This window comes from Panthera leo, chromosome C1 (assembly GCF_018350215.1).
Source record: "Panthera leo isolate Ple1 chromosome C1, P.leo_Ple1_pat1.1, whole genome shotgun sequence".
NCBI classification, from domain to species: domain Eukaryota; kingdom Metazoa; phylum Chordata; class Mammalia; order Carnivora; family Felidae; genus Panthera; species Panthera leo.
In genome coordinates this window covers 104,571,376-104,595,536 of record NC_056686.1, presented here as the reverse complement: position 1 = coordinate 104,595,536, position 24,161 = coordinate 104,571,376, and the positions used below count along the sequence as shown (strand labels likewise).

At 40.9% G+C, this 24,161-nt stretch overlaps 1 protein-coding gene across 4 annotated transcripts; it reads right to left on the bottom strand.

The window, feature by feature from the left end:
- Positions 1 to 789: 789 nt before the first annotated feature.
- PRPF3 (pre-mRNA processing factor 3) lies at positions 790 to 23,596 on the bottom strand. 4 transcript variants are annotated; one of them, XM_042953837.1, is made up of 16 exons: positions 23,486 to 23,596; positions 20,735 to 20,924; positions 18,891 to 19,021; positions 16,770 to 16,916; positions 14,322 to 14,405; positions 13,901 to 14,121; positions 12,936 to 13,242; positions 11,655 to 11,821; positions 10,829 to 10,908; positions 8,747 to 8,890; positions 7,394 to 7,493; positions 7,107 to 7,220; positions 5,942 to 6,060; positions 5,574 to 5,657; positions 4,194 to 4,255; positions 790 to 1,148 (listed from the first exon to the last, which is right to left on the bottom strand). In XM_042953837.1, the coding sequence occupies exons 2-16, from the start codon at positions 20,877 to 20,879 to the stop codon at positions 1,002 to 1,004; spliced, it is 2,052 nt and encodes a 683-aa protein (XP_042809771.1). In that variant the 5' UTR covers positions 20,880 to 20,924; positions 23,486 to 23,596; the 3' UTR covers positions 790 to 1,001. The 4 variants fall into 4 exon arrangements, with proteins under 4 accessions (XP_042809771.1, XP_042809772.1, XP_042809773.1 ...); XM_042953838.1 differs by lacking the exon at positions 23,486 to 23,596 and adding an exon at positions 23,439 to 23,459; XM_042953839.1 differs by lacking the exon at positions 23,486 to 23,596 and adding an exon at positions 23,363 to 23,381.
- Between the last annotated feature and the right edge of the window lie 565 nt (positions 23,597 to 24,161).

Genomic DNA, 24,161 nt, shown 5'->3' with positions numbered 1-24,161 from the left:
TTATGGGAGCTCTAATGGCTCCTGTGTTTGATCCATTCCCTCAACAGGCAACAGGAAATGGAAGTGTAGATCTACTAAGAATTTTGGACTTGAATGAATACTTATGCTGACCTCAATACTCCTAAAATCAAACCAGAAACATTAAGTTCTTAAACAGAACCACATCTAGTCAGATTCCTAGGAAAAGAAAAAGGAAACTACACATTGTCTTTTAGAAAAAGTTTTTTTTTTTTTTTTTTTTTTTAATTAGTAAAGAGAGGATATAGGCTAAATTCCTGAATCCTTTTCCATTTTACAAACTGACCCACAACATCCTCCTTGGATTCTCTCTGTGTCCACTTCACCACAACACGTGTTCTCATTTATGCACCTTCTGAGGAAATGATTTCCTGTCCAGACTAGCACCTTCTGAGGAAATGATTTCCTGTCCAGACTACTTAGCCCAGACCAGTGGCAATCTACCTTGTGACTCTACTGAAGGTTAACAGATGAACATTCCTTGTCCTACCCTCTTTCACCCATAACACTTTGGGCTCCACTCCACTCCAGGAAAGCAGGATTTCTTACTCACACTTGTTCTAAGATGAGGTCAGAAATTTCCATTAGACATCAAAAATACATATCCTCCCGTTCACCCTTCCATTCATCCTTCCATTCATCCATTTACATATACATAGATATCAATGACAAAAATTTTTTTTCCACAGCAATTGCTAGAAGTTAGGAGAAAAGATCACCTGAAGATCTAAACTCCAATACCTGTAAGTGTGTGAAAAATATCATACCAACTTTAAAAATAACTCTTTAATCATATGCACATGAGGGGAATAAAGGGCGGCACCAGGCTGACTGGGGAAGGGTGTAAGGTATTTTCCCTTTGTCCCCATGTCAGCTTGGCACAGTTCTGAAATCACACACACAAGTGGAACTGGTTTGGGAAGTAGAATAAGAGGACTGAAGAGACAAAGGCAGGAAAGGAGAGGCAAGGGCTCGCAGTAGTTTCAGTCGGTAGACTCCAACACAGATTCACTCAGAGCAAGGTCCCAGTAGTGTTCAGCCCCATGCTTTTTGAAGTGCTCTCGAGCCATGTTCTCTGTAGGGCACTGTTTGAACTTCATCTCCCCAAAGCTCCGGTCTTTGGCTGTACCCTGGGAAAAAGACAAAATTTATAATAAAAACACTTTAAAAAAAAAAAAAAAAGATTTACTTATTTACTTTTAAGATTTTTTAAAAAATGTTTTTTAAATTTATTTTTTGAGAGAGAGAGGGTAGGGAGGCAGAGAGAATCCCAAGCACAATCTGCACTGTCAGCACAGAGCCCAACATGGGGCTCAGCCTCACAAACCATGAGATTATGACCTGAGCTGAAATCAAGAGTCAGACGCTTTAACCCACCGAACCACCCAGGTGCCCCAAGATTTTTATTTAAATAATCTCTACATCCAACACGGCTCTTGAACCTACAATCCTGAGATCAAGAGTCACAGGCTCTACCGACTGAACTATCCAGGCACCCCAAAACACTGCAATTTTTTTTTAATTCTTTAATTTTTAAAAATTTAATTAAAAAAAAATTTTTTTTGATCTTTATTTTTGAAGGATAGAGAGAAACAGAGTGTTGAGAGGGTAGGGGCAGAGAGATAGGGAGACACAGAATCCGAAGCAGGCTCCAGGCTCTGAGCTGTCAGCACACAGTCTGAAGCAGGGCTCGAACCCGTAAACCACAAGATCATGACCTGAGCCGAAGTCGGAGGCTTAACCGACTGGGCCACGCTGGCACCCCAAATTCTTCAATTTTTTTAACATTCATTCATTTTTTTGAGAGACAGAAACAGAGTATGAGTGGGGGAGGGGCAGAGAGAGAGGGAAACAGAGAATCTGAAGCAGGCTCCAGGCTCCAAGCTGTCGGCACAGAGCCTGACACAGGGCTCAAACTCACAAACTGCAAGATCATGACCTGAGCTGAAGCCAAACGCTCAACTGACTGAAGCACCCCAAAACACTGCAATTTCTAATGTAAATCAGATATAATATACTCTTTTCTAAACCCTAATAACATGTGTGTAGCAATGTAGTTGAACGTGATTTTATGTTAAAAACTATTTTAACCTCCATTCCCTTGGATATTTGTGTGAGTCTTCATGAATTTATAGGCATAAAGGTTTCAGGTTTTTTGGGTCTTTTTTTACTGAATGGAGGATGAGAAAGTCTGTGCTCTGATTGATACCTGGGTGGAAAAGCAAGTCAGGAAGGACTATGGAGGGTGAGATGGGATGAACTAGTTGCCCACCAGGCCTCTATGACTAGAGGACCTTTAAGGAAAGAACCAGAGGCTAAAAGAACTCTTTCCACAAGACCCGGTAAGACTGTATACAAGCAGGAGGCTTTGGGGTCCACTGACAAACAAGAATAGGAGGGTGAGGTGAAGAGGGGAATGGGAGCAGTGAGGGGGGTACCTGAAGAGAACTACAATAGAAAAAGATACATTACTGGGTGTAACCACATTCTCACCCAAGGCACCAACAACAATGAAGTCATAAAGTGCTATCTCAAGAGGCTTTCAGGGATCAGATTCCAATAAGAAGCTAGAGTAGAACCTGGCTTGTTTCTGAACCTGAGATACAATTCCTGTGGACTCTCAAAGGTAACTGAAAGAGATGAAGGGGGTAGGATATTAAATATCCAGGATGCAGGTGAGGTAGTTATTATAGCCTAATTTTGTATGCATAATAAATTGGAGGAATCTGGGATAAGATAGAAGAATACCCGAAAAACAGTAAGAATTGCCTATAAAGAGTGGTCTTAAAGAACTGGGGAAATTGGAAAGGGACCATTTCAGTAAGTGCTCTTCTGTGTTATTAGAATTTAATAGGCATTCACTACCTTTGACATAATACTTTTATAATAAATAACTAGTTACTAAATGAGTGCATTAAAAAAATAAAAGATAGGGGCGCCCGGGGTGGCTCTGTTGGTTGAGCATTGGGCTCTTGATTTCAGCTCAGGTCATGATCTCATAATTTGTGAGATTGAGCCCCATGTTGGGCTCTGTGCCGATAGGGTGGGATTCTCTCTCTCTTTCTCTCTCTCTCTCTCTCTCTCTGCCCCTCACCCACTTGTGTGTTCTTTCTCTCTCAAAATAAACTTAAAAAAATTTTTTTAAATTAACAATATACGTGCACTCAACATACATGAATAAAATGAAAACATTAACTCAACACAAAGGTAGAAGATATTTACAATGTAAACAAATGTATTTTGGAGTGGGAATAAAAGGATTACTGCAACACATTAGGTTAAGGAAATAATTACTAAAACAAAATTTAATGCTTCCTGGAAAAATAGGATGGTATTTTATATGCTCACAAACAATGAACAATCCTTATTTCACATCTTGGCCTGAATAAGCATATGCATTCATTTAGTCTTCAGAGCTAATACTGGTTCAGGGTGCCTGGCTGGCTCAGTTGATAGAACACACAACTCTTGATCTCTGGGTCATGAGTTCAAGCCACATGTTGGGTGTAGAGCTTACTTAAAAAAATAAATAAAATTTTTAAATTAAAAAAAAAAAGAAAATAAAGAGGAACTAATATTGGTTCATTAATATTTCAGGGATGAAGGACGTGTATAATCATAAAAAAATTGTATTTTACAGAGCACTATTACATCATAATCTAATTCTGGTCTCAGAAAACTGACAAATAGAAAAAGGAAACAAAATCCACATTTTGTAGACAAACCAACAGTAATTGATATTAAGTGTCTTGCCCCATTTGAGCAGCTAGTAAGTGGTAATGCCCAGACTCCCAACTTTATATTCTTAAGTCTAACACTTCTTTCACTATTATCCAGACCAAAAAAAAAAAAAAAAATTCCCAGTGATTCATCTCCCTCTTTCTAAGTCTCATATCCATGACTGTGAAATAAACAACTCAGTCGAGAATTTATATTCTTGCCACCAGTTTTCCGTACTCTTCCCCAGATGGCATATACTATATACTCATCAATTTAAAATATAGTCAGGAAGAATCTGCTGCCAAACATGTAACACTGAATTCCAAAAGGAAACATGAACTACTTAAGGAATCAATCATTGCTTAGTTTTACCATTCCTTTGCTCCACTAGAACAGTATAAACAACCAGGAACTAGTTGAAGTTCTGCTTCAGTGTTTAACAAAAGATCACCTACCTCCCAGACTAGTACACATTTGTTGGTTTTCTTCACAGCTTCCTCATCAGATTCCTCATCATCTGGAAAAGACAATATAGCTAAATCTTGCTCTAGACTTAGAGACCAAGATTTAGGTTCTAAACAAAGAGTATTCAAGTGTACCCCAATTCTTTTAAAATATTGTTCCCCTTTCCATTGTATCAGGGTCAAATGTCTTCTGTTATCTTTATTTCCTGCAAATCAGACTGCAAGTTCCAAACAGAGACAGTAACTAATTCAACATTTACTGAGCACATAATAAGTGTCAAGAGCTGAACCAGATACCAGGAATAAGGAGATAGAGACAAGGAATCAACAATAAAAACTTGTCCTAAGCACTTTGAAAACCAGGCCTCAGATGCCAAGACAACAGAGTCCGTTACCTAAGGAGTTTGATCTAATGGAGAAGGAGGGCAGATAAACCAAATGAAAATATCTTAGAAACACTTGTAAAACAAAAGAAAATATAGGGCAATTATAGTGAAAAGTGTACTTTAAGTAAGGCATGAAAATATCTTAACTAAGGACACAAAATATAAAAGGGCCAAAGTTAGGAAAATTAAGAAAAGTATGACTGTCTGCACATGTTAAATGCTAACCCAGGTCTGCAAAGGGGAGAATGAATATTGATGGAAGAATGATGGTCAGAAGGGTGTCAAATATATTTTATACATATATAAAATTGGGCAAAAGAATGAAAAGTATGTATGTGTATATATGTGTGCATATATATATACACACACACACACACACACACACACACACACACACATATAATTTTGCCTTCAACCCTTTAAAAACTTCTTTCAAGAGGCGCCTGGGTGGCTCAGTCAGTTGAGTGTCCAACTTTGGCTCAGGTTATCATCTCACGGTTCGTGGGTTCGAGCCTCATGTCGGGTTCTGTGCTGACAACTCAGAGTCTGGAGCCCGCTTCGGATTCTGTCTGTCTCTCTCTCTCTCTCTGTGTCCCTCCCCCACTTGTGCGCTATCTGTCCCTCTCTCAAAAATAAACATTAAAAATAAATAACTTCTTTCAAAAAATAATATAGACAATGCACATATGAAGTGCATAGTTTGCTGAATTTTCACAAACTGAATAGACTCCCATAACTAGTGTCCAGATCTGGACAGACAGGGAAAGCAGCTGGCAGAAACGCCCTGAAGGCCAGGGAGAAGAATAACATGCACATCATCACGTAATAAATATGTAGGCATGAATGTCTACATGTTCACAGTCCAAAGGGGTTTTCTACAATTCCTAAACATTATCTAGTGTGAGCAAGTGTCAGTGGGAGGGAGTAGATGAATGGACAGAGTACCACCCCACCTCCCACTCCATCCCCTCTAACCCCCATTCACCATCTCCCTTTGTGTTAGATGTCTGTTCATCCCACTTTATCCGATGCAGCATAAGACGCTTAAATTTCTTCTGGGCCTTGGGGCCTGGAAACAGAGAAGGAGAATTTTGCCAGAGTTGTAGATGATGATGAAGTAGAAAGAACCTCTGAGCTCATCTGATACTCAGCCATTAATGTGGTAGTTGAAGCAATACCAGGAACTACATCTTAGGTCCTTTTGCTCCAATAAACACAGAAACAGTGGCCCAGGATATTATACCCAGGTATGGCTCTAAAACTCTATCTTTTCCTCCTTTCTCCCCACCATGCTAATCACTTCAAAGCCTAGGGTTGTGTGGGGACAAGTCTCCTTCAGTTTTTCAGACTCACCCCCTTCCACTACTACCACGTTGACATCCTTGTGCAGTACCACCACCCCTGTCAGGTACAGTTGCCCAGCATTGGCCTCAATCTTGAACTTCTTGGCTGGGTTGCTCAAATTTCGAACTCTGGAGAAGGGAAAGTTTAGTTATGGCTTTTGTTTCAGTTAGCATCAGTAGCTGCCTGAATGGAATGGCAAACAAACAGATGGATCCAAAATGGTTTTCTCTCTAAAAACAAAAATCTGCGGAGTAAGTAAGCAAATACACTAATGCTTGAAAGGTAAAATCAATGAATCTAGAAGTAATTCCACTGTCTTATACTTCAAAGACTAGCACTGTATATACCATGTAATAAACAGCAGGTAATCAAAATTTACTCTAAGGAAAGAGATATTTACCATCATCCAAAAAAATGTGTAAGCTAATTGTTCTTGACAGTATAAAGATCAACAAATTCTTTGCCTTCTAGATGCTTATAATGTAGTCAGAATGCTACTCATGGAAAATTTCTAGAAGGCTACATGAAAAACTGTTAGTAGCAATTACCTACAGTAAGTGGTACTAAGGGTTCAGAGAGTAGGGGTCTTGTTCAGCAAGGCCCTTCTGTATTGTTAGATTAAAAAAAATCCTCATTATCATCTTCATAGTAAGGAACGAGTTATTAAACACTAGCACGTTTTAAAAAATGGAAGGAACATATGCACTCAACATAAAAGAATAAAATGAAAACATTAATTCAGCACCAAGGTAGAACATATTTACAACATATTAAATATATTTTGGAGTAGAAATAAGAGGATTACTGCAATACATCAGGATAAGGATATAGTTACTGAAGAAAGAAACTTTTAGTGCTGCCTGGAGAAATAGGGTATTTTCTGTTCCACAAAGGATGAATGATCCTTAGTTCACATCTTGGTCTCAACAAGTATATTCACTCATTCATTCTTCAGAACTAGTACTGGTTCACTGAGAAGCCCTCAGAGACAGAAGAGTAAGTCTTTAATCCTCATCATTATAAAAGCTTTACTAGCTCCTGATTCACGTTGGGGTCATTAGAAGTGAGTAGATATTGATGTTAGGAATGCTTTAGACCACAGTGATTCTGCCTCAAGCACTTGGAAAACTTCTGGCATTTCTAAGGGAAAGGCTGGCCCAGTTTGGACACCTACCTATATACAGATATGTGTACCCCCTGTGAAATGTCTTCTTTAAGCTTTTTAATTTTCTTGACCTTTCTCTGTTCTGCTGTAAGTTTTCGGGCAGCGTTGGCCTCTTCATGCGCTCTGTCGTGACAGGAAGGACATCCACAAGTGAGAAAGGCATTGAAGATCAGAGGCAAAGCTGAGGGAAAGAGAGAGCAACGGAGGACTCTCCCCTCCCTCCAAATATGGATCCCCCCAGAAGAGTCTGGGAAAGGTACTTGCCCTGGGTTTCCACCCAATCCCATGGCACTTACTTCTGTCTTTTTGCCATCTGAGCTCTGACATGGGCTTCTACCTTCGTGGGGTCTTGAACAGCTTCTGTTCCTAATACTCGCATCAAATTTGAAATTCTCACTGCAAGTGGAGAGAAGATTAAATTAAATTTCCAGCTGGGATAACCTGGCACCTCTTCTCTATCAATTCATAACTGTTTACCTATTTCAAATCCCTGCTCAAAGCTCACTTCCTCTAAAAACCCCTACCTTGAAAAGCCCATCCAAAGAACTCAGCATTTGTAGAAAGTCACATAATATATATAGTTGGTATACATTTATTTACACTGCTTGAAAATTTACGACAGATAAGGAGTTTTATTTCTTTGGTATTTTTCACTCTGATCACAACATGTAGTGAAAGATCCTGAACATAACAGTGCTCACGCAAAATATTACTGAATGATAACAGAAACTACAGGAGGGTTTAACAATATTTTCATTTTTCAACTATAGAATTAAGTACATAACAACTGTGGAAGCAGTGCAACTATTATCTTCATGAATTTCAAGACAATTATTCTTTCAGGAAGATCAGAATATTATATTTTTATACTTAAAAAAGAAAAAGCTTTAAATGACCTCTACAGTGAATATGTTGATCTGTCTTTAAGATTTCATTTTATTTATTTATTTTCTTAAATGTTTATTTTTTAATTTTTTTTTTTTTTAACGTTTTTATTTATTTTTGAGACAGAGAGAGACAGAGCATGAACAGGGGAGGGGCAGAGAGAGAGGGAGACACAGAATCGGAAACAGGCTCCAGGCTCTGAGCCATCTGCCCAGAGCCCGACGCGGGGCTCGAACTCACGGACCGCGAGATCGTGACCTGAGCCGAAGTCGGACGCTTAACCGACTGAGCCACCCAGGCGCCCCAAATGTTTATTTTATTTTTAAGAGAGAGTGAGCGAGTGAGCAGGGGAGGGGCAGAGAGAGACAGAGGATCCAAAGCAGGCTCTGTGCTGACAGCAGAGAGCCAAATGAGGGGTTTGAACTCACGAACCATGAGATCATGACTTGAGCCAAAGTTGGATACTTAACTGACTGAACCAGCCAGGCACCCCTAAGATTTTATTATTAAGTAATCTCTACACTCAACATGGGGCTCGAACTCACAACCCCAAGATCAAGAGTCGCATACTCTGACTGAGCCAGCCAAGCACCCCTATGTTGACCTGTCTTAGCCAGATTGTAGAAAATTTAGGAAAGGAAGAAAATAACCAATGAATGATTCTGAGAAACAGAAAGCACTCAAATATCAAGAGATGCAAAAGTTCCTCTGGAATTACACAGATAAACTTAACACCCTTTCATCCCTGCCTCTAAGATATGTACCTTTGGGTTCTGGAGGAGGCATCAGGCCTAGCCTGACTTTCTCTTGTAGTTCCTTCTGTGCTTCCCTCCTTGTTTGCCTTCGAAGTTTCTTCTGTTCCTTCTTGGTAAGATATACCCCCAGAGTAACTGGTGTGTCATTGTCAACTGCCAGGTAGAGAAATAAAATAACAAAAGCAATAAGCCTATTAGAAGGATGTAGCTGACTATCAATCACATTAAAAGAAACTTTAAGTGTTATTAGTTATTTTTAGTTTGTGATAGTATAGCATTTTACTATCTCACTATCTATCTATCTATTTAAAAGGGTGGGGGGGGGAGGAAGGGGGCAAATCCTAAGCAGGCTCCACGCTCAGCATGGAGCCTGACATGGGGCTCGATCCCACGACCCTGGAATTATTATGACCTGAACTGAAATCAAGAGTCAGATGCTCAACTGACTGAGCCACCCAGGCGCCCCAGTATGTTCCGTTTTTAAAAAACATTCTTATCTTTCATGAGAGTGTTCTAACTTGTTTTTTCTTGAAGTAGTTGAATGCTTTAATCAACTGAAAAGTGGCAAAGACAGAAAACAAAATTAGAGCTGCTCCAGTTGCTCTGCATGAGGATTTGGGGTAGGTGGGGCCAAGATAATGAAATTTATAATTTTAGAGTTACAGGAATTGGGGAAAATCCTCTGGACTCCCAAAGCAGGTTTACTCAACTTTTAATTTTTTTAATTATTATTATTATATTTTATTTATTTTGAGAGAGAAAGCACAAGTGGGGGAGGGGTGGAGAGAGAGAATCCCAACCAGGCTCTGCACTGTCAGCACAAAGCCCAATGTGGGGCTTGAACCCACAAACCACGAGATCACGACCTAAGCCAAAGTCAGATGGTCAATGGACTGAGCCACCCAGGCGACTGTATTATTATTATTATTATTATTATTATTATTTTTTTAATTTATTTTTGGGACAGAGGGAGACAGAGCATGAACAGGGGAGGGGCAGAGAGAGAGGGAGACACAGAATCGGAAACAGGCTCCAGGCTCCGAGCCATCAGCCCAGAGCCTGACGCGGGGCTCGAACTCACGGACCGCGAGATCGTGACCTGGCTGAAGTCGGACGCTTAACCGACTGCGCCACCCAGGCGCCCCTATTATTATTTTTTTTAAAGTTTATTTAAGTAATCTCTATACCCAACATAGGGCTCAAACTCACGACCCTGAGATAAAGAGTCACATGCTCTCCTGACTGAGCCAGCCAGGGGCTCTGACAATTTTTTAAAACAAAATCCCTTACGTTCTTCTAATGATCCACACTGATGACAACTAAGTAGACTCTGGTTAAGTAAGGAGTATCTTTACATTACACAACATTACATAATATTACAATGATTATCATATACTATATTATCTCAAAGTCCCAATCTATTCTTCTAAACTTATTGGAGTTATTGGCAAGCAAATTTACTAATTGAGGTATTACCTCCTCTGTTCATCCCAAATATGATGAAAATGTTAAAATCTTTTATGATCTACATAATTCTTGAAGAAGGCATTATCAATCAACATTATCTCTATATGTGAGAAAGTTCTGTGTTCTAAACGACTTACCCAAGGGATTCAGCTAGTTAAAAACACAGCTGCAACTAAAACCTATCTCTTCTGAGTGAGCCAACAGGCTTTTGCTACAAAGATGATCAAGAGAGAAGAAGGCTGAAGACAAAGACGACTGAAGGGCAGTGGTGTACAAAACTGGAGTTGGGAGTCAAAGATGAGAATGCTTTTTAAAACCCAACTTGTAATATACTTCAGTTGAAACCATCTCTAGGTTAGGCCTCAATGCTCTAGACCTGCACTGTCCAATACTGTAGCCACGAGCCACGTACACTATTTAAACTAAAATTAATTAAAACAGAATAAAATTTAAAATTCAGTCTCTCAGTTGTATTAGTGCAACTCAGTTTTCAAATGCTCGACGGTCACAAGTGGATAGTGGCTACTGCATGGACAGCACAGAGAACATGTGCTGTCCATTGTCACATGAAGTTCTATTGGATAATACTTCTCTAGAGCCTTGATTGAGTAATCTAGACATTACCTGGAGGGTTGAGTTGGGCTGGATGTTCAACAAGATTTGTGATTCCAAAATAATCTTCTCTCTTGGGATTTTCCTCTGTACTAAAATTGGAGGAAGAAGGGAAAACAGGATATGTGGGTAGAGACAAATCTAAGAGAGAAGGAGTCTCAGAAACACAATGAAAAAATGCACTCTCCATAACATATTCTAGCACCTTTTAGTTTGCATATCCACAACATGTAATTGTATTACACATAATTTTCAAGATGAGAAAACTGGGTCCGCTAAGGTTGGACATACAATCCACACCAGTCACTCTCAACCTTTTTCTACCCTAATATCCCTGATGGATGGATGCCACATTCTTTCATTAATAACAATAACTCCCTGGGACAATGGTTGACAAAGGAAGGGTTAAGGGGAAAGACTGAGATACAGTTTCCTAAAGCCATGGATCAGAATTATAGAACGGATATAATTAAAGCTCTCCAAGTGTTTCTCAAATGATTTCATTCTTTCCCTCATCAATTAAGACTCCTTCCTCTCTATTGTAGGACTGGATCTTTAAGAAATGTAAAAGCCTATTATAAGTAGCAAAAAAAATAATAACCATGTATAACAAAAGCAAATATAAACTTACATCCTTTCTCTTTTAGATCATTTGTGCCTTTTCCTTCCCATGTTAACCTTAAAAACTAAAAATAACTTATTCAACATATTTACCAATATAAGAGCCTGTATATGGCTACCTATTTCACTAGGATTTCATAATTTTATTTAATGCATGAGTATTATCTCTCCCAATAAAACTCTAGCCTTATTAAAAGGTATTAACTAACAAACTCACAGGTCAAAGCCATTGGGGATGATGTAAGAGTCCCACCACTCAATTTCAGGGATATCTCCTTCCTTTAGTTCTTTTTTAGGAGCAATGAGGGCCAGCCTAGTGGAAGTATGGATGCCTGTTTTTCGAGCAGCCTGTGAGATCTCTGCCTGCAGCTTCTCCAGTTGAGCCTAAAGACAAGATAAACAAAGATGGGAAGATAAAATGGAGTCACAGAAAACAGGGAAATAGTAGAATCTCAAATTTTAAAGTACTCCCTTGTTGCACTCTTTATGCCTAATGCAAAGAATTCATAATTTCTGAAAACTTAGAAGAAAAGAGGCATTCTACTTTATCCTTTACTTAAATGATTTACATACAACTACCCTTATCACCATCCTTCACCCCACAGTGTGTGCCTGCGGCAAATACACAGAAATGGAATTCTATGAAAACTCCATTCTTGAGAATGAAAACAAGAAGCAAAACTCACCGAATATAGAGTCAATTCAACTCTCAAGGTGTATGGATTATCTGCAGTAAATGTTATATAACAGGCTATCTTTCCTCAATCACGCAGAGGGTTCTGAATTGTTTCCCTCCACTGTCTGTATGTGAATTTTCAAAGTCAATTTTATTTCCACTTAAGTAGAATGGAATTAAGACAAATCAGCTAAAATTCAAGTATCCCAGGAATAAAGTAGTTTAAAAATTAGTCATTGCGGGGCACCCTGGGTGGCTTAGCTGGTTAACAGACTGACTCTTGATTTCAGCTCAGGTCATGATCCCACAGTTTTGTGACTTTGAGGCCCACATCTGGCTCTGCGCTGACCCTGCTGAGGTTGCTTGGGATTCTCTCTCTCCCCCTCCTCTGCTTGCGCTGTCTCTCTCAAAATAAATAAATCAAAAAGAAATTAGTCATTGCTTTATTACTTGTGTATCTAATTGCCTAAAACTTTGAGAATTGAGTTGGCAGTATTTTAGGACTGTATTACATTTCTTTTGTCACCTTCCTAACTTCTTTGAAGTTCTAGGTTATATTCTTTTTTTTAAAGATTTTGTTTTTAAAGTTTATTTACTTATTTTGAGAGAGACAGACACCATGTGAGTGGGGGAGGGGCGGAGAGAAAGAGGGAGAGAAAGCATTCCAAGCAGGCTCTGCGCTGGCAGTGCAGAGCCCAAAGCGGTGCTTGAACCCACAAAGCCGCGGGATCATGACCTGAGCTGAAACCAAGGGTCAGATGCTTAACTGACTGAGCCACCCAGGTACCCCTGAAGTTCTAGGTTATATTCTAAACCAGATACCTTTGTCCGTAATCGTTGGGCAATCTTCTCAAATTTGCCCTTGTCATGGAATTTAAAAGTGCGTCTCTGGCGCTGGGAAGGGGCAATTGAGACTCGAGGGTCAAAAAAAGTATTAGACTCCATGTCTTCTGATGGCTTTTCTTTTAGCTGTTGTTTGAACTGTTCCCTTTTCACAGCACGAATATTGGCCTTCAGAGTGGGCATGCGATGTGTCAGCTCAATCTCTTTGCCTGTTGCATCTACAGTGCGACCTTGCTCGTCGAGAATCAGTGGTGTAGGTTTAGTTTGATCTTTTAACTCCACCTTCCTGCGAAACAGCCCACAAAGAAATAAATGCCATATGGGACAATAAATAAGGCAAACAAGAAACAAACAGAAAATGAAACAAATCAAACCAAACAAAGAGAACTAGGTTACACACAATTCTAGGGAACATAAACCCATCTGTGAATAGTAACACCGTGACTGAAAACATCAAACTGAGTATGTGAGTACAGAGTAAAATCGGATGAAATGAATTTATATATTACATTGATAAGAATTTGCAAGCCTATCTTCACTCCGGAATTTCTGAATCCGACATAGTATGCCAAACCAATTGTAGGCGCTAAAAATAAAGTCTATCATTTTTATCCAGTTGTAGAGAACTCTCAGATCTGGTATCATTCACTGAGGTCTAATGGATATAGTTCTGAGTTAGGAACCAGGAGACCGGTTCTATTCCTAGCTCAACAACAGATAAAGAATCTTAACCTCAGTTCTACCAATTATAAAAAGAAGCTAATAAATTCTGCCACGAGCAAGCTAAGAGAATTCAATTGGTATTTATTAAGCACACGTAAGAAATATGAAACTGTAAGAAATGATTTACGTTCCTTGGGAGAAAAGGATCAGTAATATTCGAAGGTATTTATTGCTTCTCCAGCTTCAGAAATACTAAGGGGTTCCATGAAACAGATACTCACGGGGGAGCAATGCCCATGGCGTGGAGATTGGCCAGGCCCACCATGTTGGCGTTGCCAATGAGCCCTGGCTTCAGTGCCAGCTGGGCTTGGATGCGGGCTTGTAGTTCAGCTGCTTTCCTCGCCTTCTCAATGGCATCATTCATGAAAGTGGCAGCCTGGGAGGGCTGAATAGTGTTGCCAATTGGAAGTCGCTCTGGCTGGGAAGAAGAAGGAGTCTTTGGCTGTGAGAGAGGAGAAAAAAGAAATAAGAATCAGAAGAATTAGACAGGCGGACAGGTCACACATGTAGACTGGTAGATGGTGGCACGGAACATGCAGTGACCTTCCAAACTCAAATGAGTGGATAGCAAGAAAATGAGAGTGGATGGAAAGAAATTCTTTGCTAAAGAGTCTTCATTTCAGAGTAATCTGAGCACAATACCTGAGGTGTAGGGGGGCTAATGAAGCTCAGCTGTTTCTTCCTCTCCTCAATTTGCCGTGTTGCTGCCTCCATCATCTGTTTGATCTGCTCTCGGTGGGGGGAAAAATTGAAAAACTGTTAATATCTTTTTTTTATTTCTCCTATACAGGTTCCTAAACACAAAGGGCTTTTCAGGTCTAGAGAACTAAAAATTTTTTGAATGAACCCACCAAATTCTGCCTGTACCACAGGCTACAAAATTCAGTAAAGAAAAGCCTACATAGCTGAGCACTGAAACATTTCAACCCATCTTCCTCAAGCAGGAGTGGCATGGTAGGTAGTAACATAGCTTGATGATTAAGACTCAGGTTAACAGGGCGCCTGGGTGGCTCAGTCGGTTGAGCGGCCGACTTCGGCTCAGGTCATGATCTCGCGGTCCGTGAGTTCGAGCCCCGCATCGGGCTCTGTGCTGACAGCTCAGAGCCTGGAGCCTGTTTCAGATTCTGTGTCTCCCTCTCTCTGACCCTCCCCTGTTCATGCTGTCTCTCCCTGCCTCAAAAATAAATAAAATGTTAAGAAAAAAAATAAAAAAGACTCAGGTTAACAGAAACCTGAGCTTGAATCTTAACTCTGCCACTTAACACTTATGTGACACTGGACATGGTATTTAATCTCTAAAACTCCAAGTGCCTAAAAAAAGGTAACAACAGACCTACCTTACAGGGCTATTATGAGCATTTAAACAAAACTCTTGGCAGAGTCCACACAAATTATACTTTTAAGTTTATCTATTTAATTTTGGAATCTCTACACCCATGGTGGAGTTTGAACTCATGACCCAGAGATCAAGAGTCACATGCTCTTCTGACTTGAGCCAGACAGAAGCCCCAAATTATCATACTTTTGATGAATTCCTGCTTTGGGTAACTGGAGACAACAATGCAAAGATCTGTTTCCTATCCCGTGTAAAATACTTCTTCTGTCCTAAAGAATATGAGAATAATAACCTTTGAGAATACAATCAAATAATTCTTGAACTTCCCAAAAGAAACCTTGCTGTCAAGGTGTTTCAAGATATATTTTTAAATTAATCACACACAAAAAAATTTTTTAAAGTTTATTTACTTTGAGAGAAACAGAGGGATAGGGAGAGAGGGTGGGGCAGACAGGGAGAGAGAGAATCCCAAGTAGGTTCCTTAGTATCAGCGCAGAGCCTGACATGGGGCTTGATTTCACGACCTGAGCAGAAATCAAGAGTCACATGCTTGAACAACTGACCACCTAGGTGTCCCTAATTTTTCCTTTTCATTTTTATTTTAGAGTCAGGGGCAGGGCAAAGGGAGAGAGAGAGAATTCCAAGCAGGCTCCATGCTCAGTGCTGAGCCGGACACAGGTCTTGATCCCACAACCCTGGGAGCCGAAATTAAGAGTTGGATGCTCAACTGACTGAGCCACCCAGGTGCCCTAAAGTTTATTTTTGACATCTTTTTTGTGTAAGTGATATATTTACATAGTTCAAAATGCAAAACAGTACAAAAGAGTATACTGTGAAATCTTCTACTCCTACTCTCTATAAAGCACCAGTATCTTTCCCTGCAGAAATATCATATATAAATATATATAAGCAAATTCATCCACCCTCCCACACACATATATGTATATATTCTGTTCTTCTTCCAAGAGACTTTAAACAGCACAAGAAATATTTATTATTTATGTAGTATCAAAATTGTTTTAAGAAAGCCCATTTTAGGGGCATCTGGGTGGCTCAGGTGGTTAAGCAGCTGACTTTGGCTCAGAGTCTAGAGCCTGCTTCAGATCCTATGTCTCCCCCCTCTCTCTCTCCCTCACTCCCTCTGTCAGTTAAGCGACCGACTTCAGGTCATTTTCGTGGGTCCGAGCCCTGCATCAGGCTTTGTACTGACAGCTCAGAGCCTGGAGCCTGCTTTGGATTTGGTGTCTCTCTCTCTCTCTTCTCTCTGCCCCTTCCCTGCTCATACTCTGACTCTCTCAAAAATAAATAAAACATTAAAAAACAATTTTTTAATTAACAAAAAAAAGAAAGTCCATTTTAAAAATGCAGATAATTCTTATTAAAAACAAGTCAACTTGAAATTATTTTAGTGGATTATAGCATGTCAGCGTTATATTTGGAAATTCTCCTCTGTCATCAAGCTGAGTTCTGATTAGTTCAATAATTTTCTCAATGACCCAACGAGGTAGACAACTGGGCAAATCATGTATGTAACACCCTTGTTTGCCACATAACAGGTGCTCGTAAATGTTATTTCAATAGCCTTCAGGTGAAATACTCCTGGTTAAACTGAGAAATGATAAAACATAGAGCAGTAAACAAAAGTTTCCCAATGCTAAATACTAATTCAAATCAAGGTCATGATGAATCTGGACCCCTGCATCTCTCACTTCTTCAGCTCACAGAATCACTGCTTTCAGTCCCTAATTACTCACCTGGAGCTTAGTCAGCATGCCAGGACTCTCTGAGGGAGGCCCAGGGATCACTTCAGGCTCCTCTTCCACCTCCTCAAAACGCGGTATCCGTCGCTTCTTTACTCCTGATGATTCCTTGGAGATCTCAGAGTCATCACCAAACACTTCCTAAAGAAACCCAAGATGACAGAAGAGTTTTCTCCCTGCCCATGGGAGAAGGGAAGAATCATCCTAGTCCCTACCAGCATTTTGTAGCTTTCCCCAGAGTCCTTTAGACCCTCCACCAAACGGACCATCTCACCCAACTTCATCGTTCTCCTACTCCAGTCAAGCAAATTTCATCACCATGTCCTTATAAATGTTCCCATCTCAAGGTCTTTGCCAATACTACTGCCTACATTTGCAATGATATCCCTCAATTTTTTCCACACCCCTGTTCCAAGTCCTGCCTAAAACTCGCCTCAGGAAGTTTTCCTCACTAATAATCTCATCTCACTCTGATCAAACTGTTGTTTTATATCCTCTTAGCACTTAAGAGCTGGGTTCATATTACATAAAATTACATTGTTAATATTCTGCTTGCCAAGTGTTAAGTCTTCCAATGTTAGTACCTTCTCCCAATTAGAGTCTAAGCTCTTTCAGGACGGGTTTTCTCTTTCTTCTTCAGTATTACCCAGTAACACTCTGTTCTCATCAAACAATGGGAACTCAAATACGCTGACCAATTTGCAAGGTGAATTTAACAGGACCAAGAGTGGCCAACTGGAAGGGACAACGGGAAAAAGCAAATGTACACACCGGTGGTAGGCTTTGGGTGACATCCCCTCTTCACTAGGAGGGCTCGTGTTTTGCAAGGACATATCCTCGGCCAGGGGCGAGCGCTTCCTGGAACTCCTACAGTTCAAGAAAAAGGACTCTCCCATAATATATTGTGTGGGGTGGGGACCTGAACGGACCAAAATGGGACCCGTATCCCAACGCTACCTAGATACCTCCTTCAAGAAACCATTTTTATCAATCCCACCCAATGTAGTCACTTCATTCACAGCATGCCTCAGCCCTTACACAGCCACATGCCCTATTATAGCATTAATTTCACTCCACAGATCTGTGCAGATCGTGGATTAAGCATTCCCACTTAAACATACCAAATTCAACATCAATCTGAAACCCTACAGTCATCTCTAAAATTTATGAGACTGCTACTTAGATTTTGTAATTTGTGACTATATTCTGTTGTGCCCTTCCTTAAATTGCAAATTCTTTTAAGGCAAGGACTATTTCTCATTCCTCTCACCACCCACGATGACTTAAACACAAAAGGCACATGACCCTCTTTCTCTCGGTTCTACAGCCTGGCCAGGGACCAAGCAGACATTGCTTATTCACTCTTTGTGCCCCAGGAAAAGCAATAGGATAGCCAAGGTATCAAATGCACTTTGGAAGGTTTGATGGGAGTCACAGAAAAGACTTTTTTAAAGCAAAAGAAAAGAGATAGAGAAACCAGCCACCTGATGCAGCTAATATTGAAAAAAGGCATGACCAATCAGCAACTACAGAATAAAAAGTGAAGGAAGTAAGACACTAATGATGGTCCTTTTAAGTAGTCCACTCATGGGGCCAGATGACCAGCCATATTGCTATATAGCAAACAGCAGGCTCTCAAGACATACAGTAAATAATAATTTTCGTTAGGTATCCCATCTACAAGTCCACTGTAGAAAAACCTCTAAAAGGAACAACAGGGAGGTTTACAACAGTGGAGTCACATTCTGAAACATCTATTAGGTATCAAGTAAACCAAAACATAAAACCTTAGAGCGATCAACTTATAGGTAGTAGTAAGGGGGGTGGGGGGGAGGAGACAAAGGGAAATGTAAGAACTAAAACTCCTAACTGTACGTGAAAAAGGACAAAGCTACCAATTGTTTCCCTGAAGTATTTCAACCCATGAACTTACGTAGTTCACCATCATAAGATGGTGATAATACAAGCTCACCTCCTCTCCTTTAATGTCTTAGTATCTCTCTTGAATATTATGTATTCTAATATTAAATACCAAAGTGTGAGTCAGGTAAGCTTAGCAAATTTATTACCATTCAAAACACTCCCAAGCTCATCAGATAATTAACTGTAACCTACCTTTAGCTCTCGTTTTCTGCTCCTGTCACTGCTAGACTTGGAATGTCTAGAGCTCCGGCCTTCCTCCACAGCCTCAAATAGTTTGTCCACAAATCGGAGAGTAGAATCATCAAGAAAAGGTTTCAGATGGTCTGACAGGAAAAAAAGAGGTGGTAGGGTTGAAAAAGTTAGAGTACAAGGAGTGAGTGGGTAGCTCAGTTGGTTAAGTGCCCGGCTCTTGATTTCTGCGCAGGTCATGATCTCATGGTTTTTAAGTTTGAGCCCTGCATCGGGCTCTGATGTGACAGTGCAGAGCCTGCTTGGGATTCCATTTCTCTCTCTCTGCCCCTCCCCTGCTAGCACATACAGGCTCTCTCTCTCTCAAAATAAATAAACTTAAAAAAAAAAAAAAAAAAAAAAAAAAAAAAAAAAGGGGTGCCTGGGTGGCTCAGTCGGTTAGGCGGCCGACTTCGGCTCAGGGCATGATCTCGCGGTCCGTGAGTTCGAGCCCCGCGTCGGGCTCCGTGCTGACAGCTCAGAGCCTGGAGCCTGTTTCAGATTCTGTGTCTCCCTCTCTCTGACCCTCCCCCGTTCATGCTCTGTCTCTCTCTGTCTCAAAAAATGAATAAACGTTAAAAAAAAAAAAAAAATTAAAAAAAAAAAAAAAAAGACAAAGTAACAGTACTTAGTCCAATATTAGGCATATAACAGACACCAACACTGGAATTTTACCTCCAGGAGGGAGGGAAATGTTTTCCTAAGTTCTTTGTAGGATTCCCATAAATCCTCTTATATTGAATGACCTTGCCCTATGAGGTAAAAATATAGTTACAATTTTTTGCAGTAAGAAGTAGCAAAGCCAGAGCAATCTATTCAGGTTGAACATCAAAGTTAATGATGAATAATCACCCTAACTCTTCCCAAAGAGCAAGCTGGAAGAGACTACTATTAACAAATTCTACCTCCCTCAACTTTTTTCATAAACTTGGTTTAGTTATCACTCTGAACTTGAATCTACCCATCTGACTTTAGCATATTTTTTCTTTCTTTCTTTTTTTTTTTTTTTTGAGAAAGAGAGAGCGAGTGAGCCCCCACAAGCAGGGTGAGAGGGAGAGAAAGAATCTGATGCAGGCTCTCCACACCCAGTGCAGAGTCCGAAGCAGGGCTTACACTCACAAACCGTGAGATCATGACCTGAGCCAAAATCAACAGTCGGCCACTTAACCAACTGAGCCACCCAGGCGCCCTTAGCATCTTTCCTAAGTAAATATAACTTAGTTGATTCAACTGACTTGACATTGGTCAAAAGAAGTCAGTCTGAGATTCAAAATATGTCATAAATGGGGTACCCAGTTGGCTCAGTTGCTAGAGCCAGCATCTTGATCTTGAGATCATGAGTTCAAGCCCCACATTGGGCATAGAGCTTACAATTAAAAAAATAACAAATAAAAAACAAAATATGTCACAAATAGTATTAAAAAAAGGGAAAAAGCAAAATTAGTCATTTAGGCTATTTCCATCATAATGCAGGAGAAAATAATATGTGGCCTAATTTTTTTTTAGACACTCCCAGCAGAGAGAATTTGGGGAAGTTCAAAGCAGTGTTTGGGATCCTGCTATAAGTCAAAAGATTCATAAAACAGGGGCTCCTGGGTGGCTCAGTCAATTGAGTGTCCAACTTTGGCTCAGGTCATGATCTTGAGGTTCATGAGTTCAAGCTCCACATCAGGCTTGCTGCTGCCAGCCTGTCAGCATGGAACCTGCTTTGGATCCTCTGTCTCCCTCTCATTCTGCCCCTCCCCCACTTGTATACTCTCTCTCTCAAAAAATAAAAACATTAAAAAAAGATTCATAAAAGGACATACCAGCTGCCTTCTTCTTGTCCATGCCCTTCCCCACACAGTTCAGTGCTGCTGTGACCACTGTGGGCTCTGAGAAACCCAGCACCCTCTTCACTGTCTTCTCTATCCATGGCTTCAGTTCATCCAGCTCCCTCTTAGACAGTGCCATTCTTCAGGAAAGGGAGGGTAGCTCGAATGGGATTCAGTCCTGCACCTAAAAAGAAACCAGGAGAACACTTAGTTAGAGGGTAGGAAAAGAGCACCCCAAGCAATGTTTAGTGTATCAGGAATGCCCTCTCTGCCTCTCTTCCCAATCCTTAGGCAAGTTCCTGCACTTCATTTTGACCTAAATACTTTCTCCAAAACCCATTACTTAAAAGCAAAAAGAACTACATTTCATTTGCAACTCTAACTCAGTTAGGTATCAGTGGATCAGTGAAATCTGGGGAATAAACAAACCAACCCTGGGAATAACCTAGTCTGAGAAATGAGTTCTAGCTTCTTTTCTGATCTTGTCATAACAAGGAGTGGCAAACATATAACCTGAAAACAAGACTGAAAAAAACCCACCCAGAGGCCAGCTTTTCTTTCTTTCTTTCTTTTTTTTTTTTTAATGCTTATTTATTTCTGAGACAGAGAGAGGCAGAGCATGAGTGGGGGAGGGGCAGAGAGAGAGTGGGAGACATAGAATCAGAAGCAGGCTCCAGGCTCTGAGCTGTCAGCACAGAGCCCGACGCGGGGCTCGAACTCACAAACCGTGAGATCATGACCTGAGCTGAAGTTGAACGCTCAACCGACTGAGCCACCCAGGTGCCCCCCAGAGGCCAGCTTTTCTATCTCTCCTGCTTCCAGGTAGGCATTCCTTAACCTAGCCTTGACCTGTAGGATTCCCTTCTTTTAAGGAATGGTGGTGGGGGTGGGGAGGGGGAGAGAGAAAGGGCTATCCAGGTCAGCCATCCTATATTAAAGTTCATAATCCTGGGGTGCCTGGCCGGCTCACTTGTTACGGCATGTGACTCCTGATCTCTGGGGCATGAGTTCAAGTCGCACATTGGGTGTGGAGCCTACTTTAAATAAATAAACCATTAAAAAAAAAAAAACAAATCTTATAATCCTTAAGAATGCTGTCACTTATCTCTACAGTCATATTCATCCCTGTGGGAATTCTGTACCCAGATCACGTTCTCTCATGTTCTACTCTGTCAGCTGACTTTGTAAGATTAATTCTTCACCTCAGAAAAGAATGCCCTCATTTTGGATGTACTTTCTCTCTCTCCCTTTTCATCTTTATTCTTCTACTTTTTAGCTTAGCAGAGAAAACACTATCATAAAGGACCCCCTACAACAAATCTTTGTTATTTAATGCAAGTTAATATAATTCTTTAACATTATTCATTTTACATTTTTGATCTCCTACTTAAACAGCAAAACTCATGAGCATAGAGAAAATTTTATTTCCCTGATTTTCTCCATAAGTGCTTAAATCAATAAACTGCATTGACCTCCATTTCCAAGCTAACTTCCTCCCAGCACTGCTACAAATCAGGGTCTCCGGTAGTCAATCTTTCAAGATGTTTTAAGACCTCTTTTCTCCTAAAAGATAGTCTGATTAATTTCTACTTTCTTGGCAGGTTTACCCTCTCTATAAGACCTGTTGCTAAACAGCATATTTAATTTTGGCATAACCATGGGAAGCCAGTAGATTAAAATCAAGAAACTAGGAGTGAAAGATTTTGTGTCTCAGGGACATGTTCTATGAATAATTCTATGGCAGCTCTATTCACCTATATCATGATAGAGTATAGTTTATAAATCTCTGTATATTAAACATGCATTACCAAAAGAAGCATAGACACCACAGAGAATGAAGAAAGAGTTCACACTGAACATTATTTGGGTCACAGAGTTCTACTGTTTACCAGCTTTGGGGCAAGTAATTCCTCTGAGCCTCGGTCTACTCATCTTACAAATTGAGGACAATCTGCCATACCTTCATCATTTTTTATCATTCAGTAAATATTTATTGTATAATTACTAAGTCTCAATCAGTGCACTGGGTGCTGCGGATACCTACAACGGTGAACGTATCAGACAATCCTCGCCTTAACGAGGCTTACATTCCACTAGAATTGAATCATGGGCTAGAAAGCGTAAGCAATTTGAAAAGCCAAAGCAACAAATGAGCTACCACTCTATCAGATGAAACGTGTGCCCAAATACTACACTAACAAATGTATTCAACTTCAACTCAATCCTCTAGCAAACTAAACAGCCAGTGGACAAAAATAAAAGTTCCCAACAGTCACTAGCTTTGTCACTAATCAAATGTTCAACAATAACTGCCTGGGACGGGGCGGGGTGGGGTGGGGTGGGGGTGGAAGAAGAGGTAGGCAGAAGGATCTCTGAATGAGCAGGTAGCAGAATCCAATCTTCTGAAGAATCCCCTTACTCCGTGTTCTTTGCTACAACCTGAGTTTCCTTCCCTCTGCAACCCCTATTCTTCTCTGCTCTTTCCCTATCTCCCACTGGCTCCCCACCCCACCTTGTCCTCCCCAAACTCCCATCTTAGAGCCAGTCTCCCCACCCCGTCCCCTTCCCGCCCCCGCCCTTTTCCTCTTTACAATCTCACTCCAACCCATTCTCCCTCAGAACCTTGTACTTCTCCGGCTGCCTTCCCACTGAACCTTCCCGCCTGGGTCCTGCCCTTAGACTGAAACCTGGTCCTCACCGCTCGGACCACAGCATATCCTCCCCGGGCCCGGGGTCACTACTCACCTCACAAACTTCAGCCCCTGAGACGGAGCCCGAACGTTACACCGGAACCGGAAACCCTCCGACCGCCCTACGGCCTGCCGTCGCTACCGCCACGGCCGCCGCCACGCCGCGGCCCCCCGACATGTGACGGGGAAGGGCGGGGCCACCGGTTCGCGCAGCCGTAGTAACCGTCTTCTCGGCGGCGGCGCGCATGCGTGCCCGAGCCGTGAAGTTTGCCTGTACAAGTTCCTACCTACTTAGGTTTCCCCAGCGAAATGCGGTAACTAGATTCCTGCGAAGTTAATGTTACCTGAAGCAGAAATTGGGCTGCTTGCAGTACTCCTAGTGTGGAGACTAAGTGCGCTAAAAGCGGGACTTTTGCGTTCGGGCTAAACGCGGCCTCTCTGGTAGTAAGTAAACCTGAGAGTCGTGGTCGCTAGCATTATCCGCCCCTCTTTAACCTTTCTCCCTTACTTAAGCGTGATGCCAGAGACTACCAAGAAAAATGAGAACATAGGAGGACTCTGAAGATAGCAGCTCCGCATTTGTTCCTTTTACTGTCTCATTCATTCACTGACATAGTAAATATTTGAGTACCTACTACTATGTGCCAGGCATTATCTGAGAATGGATATCCCTTAATGATGAAGAACATGGGCTTTAAAGCCAGACTGTCTAGATTTGTATTCTAGCTCTC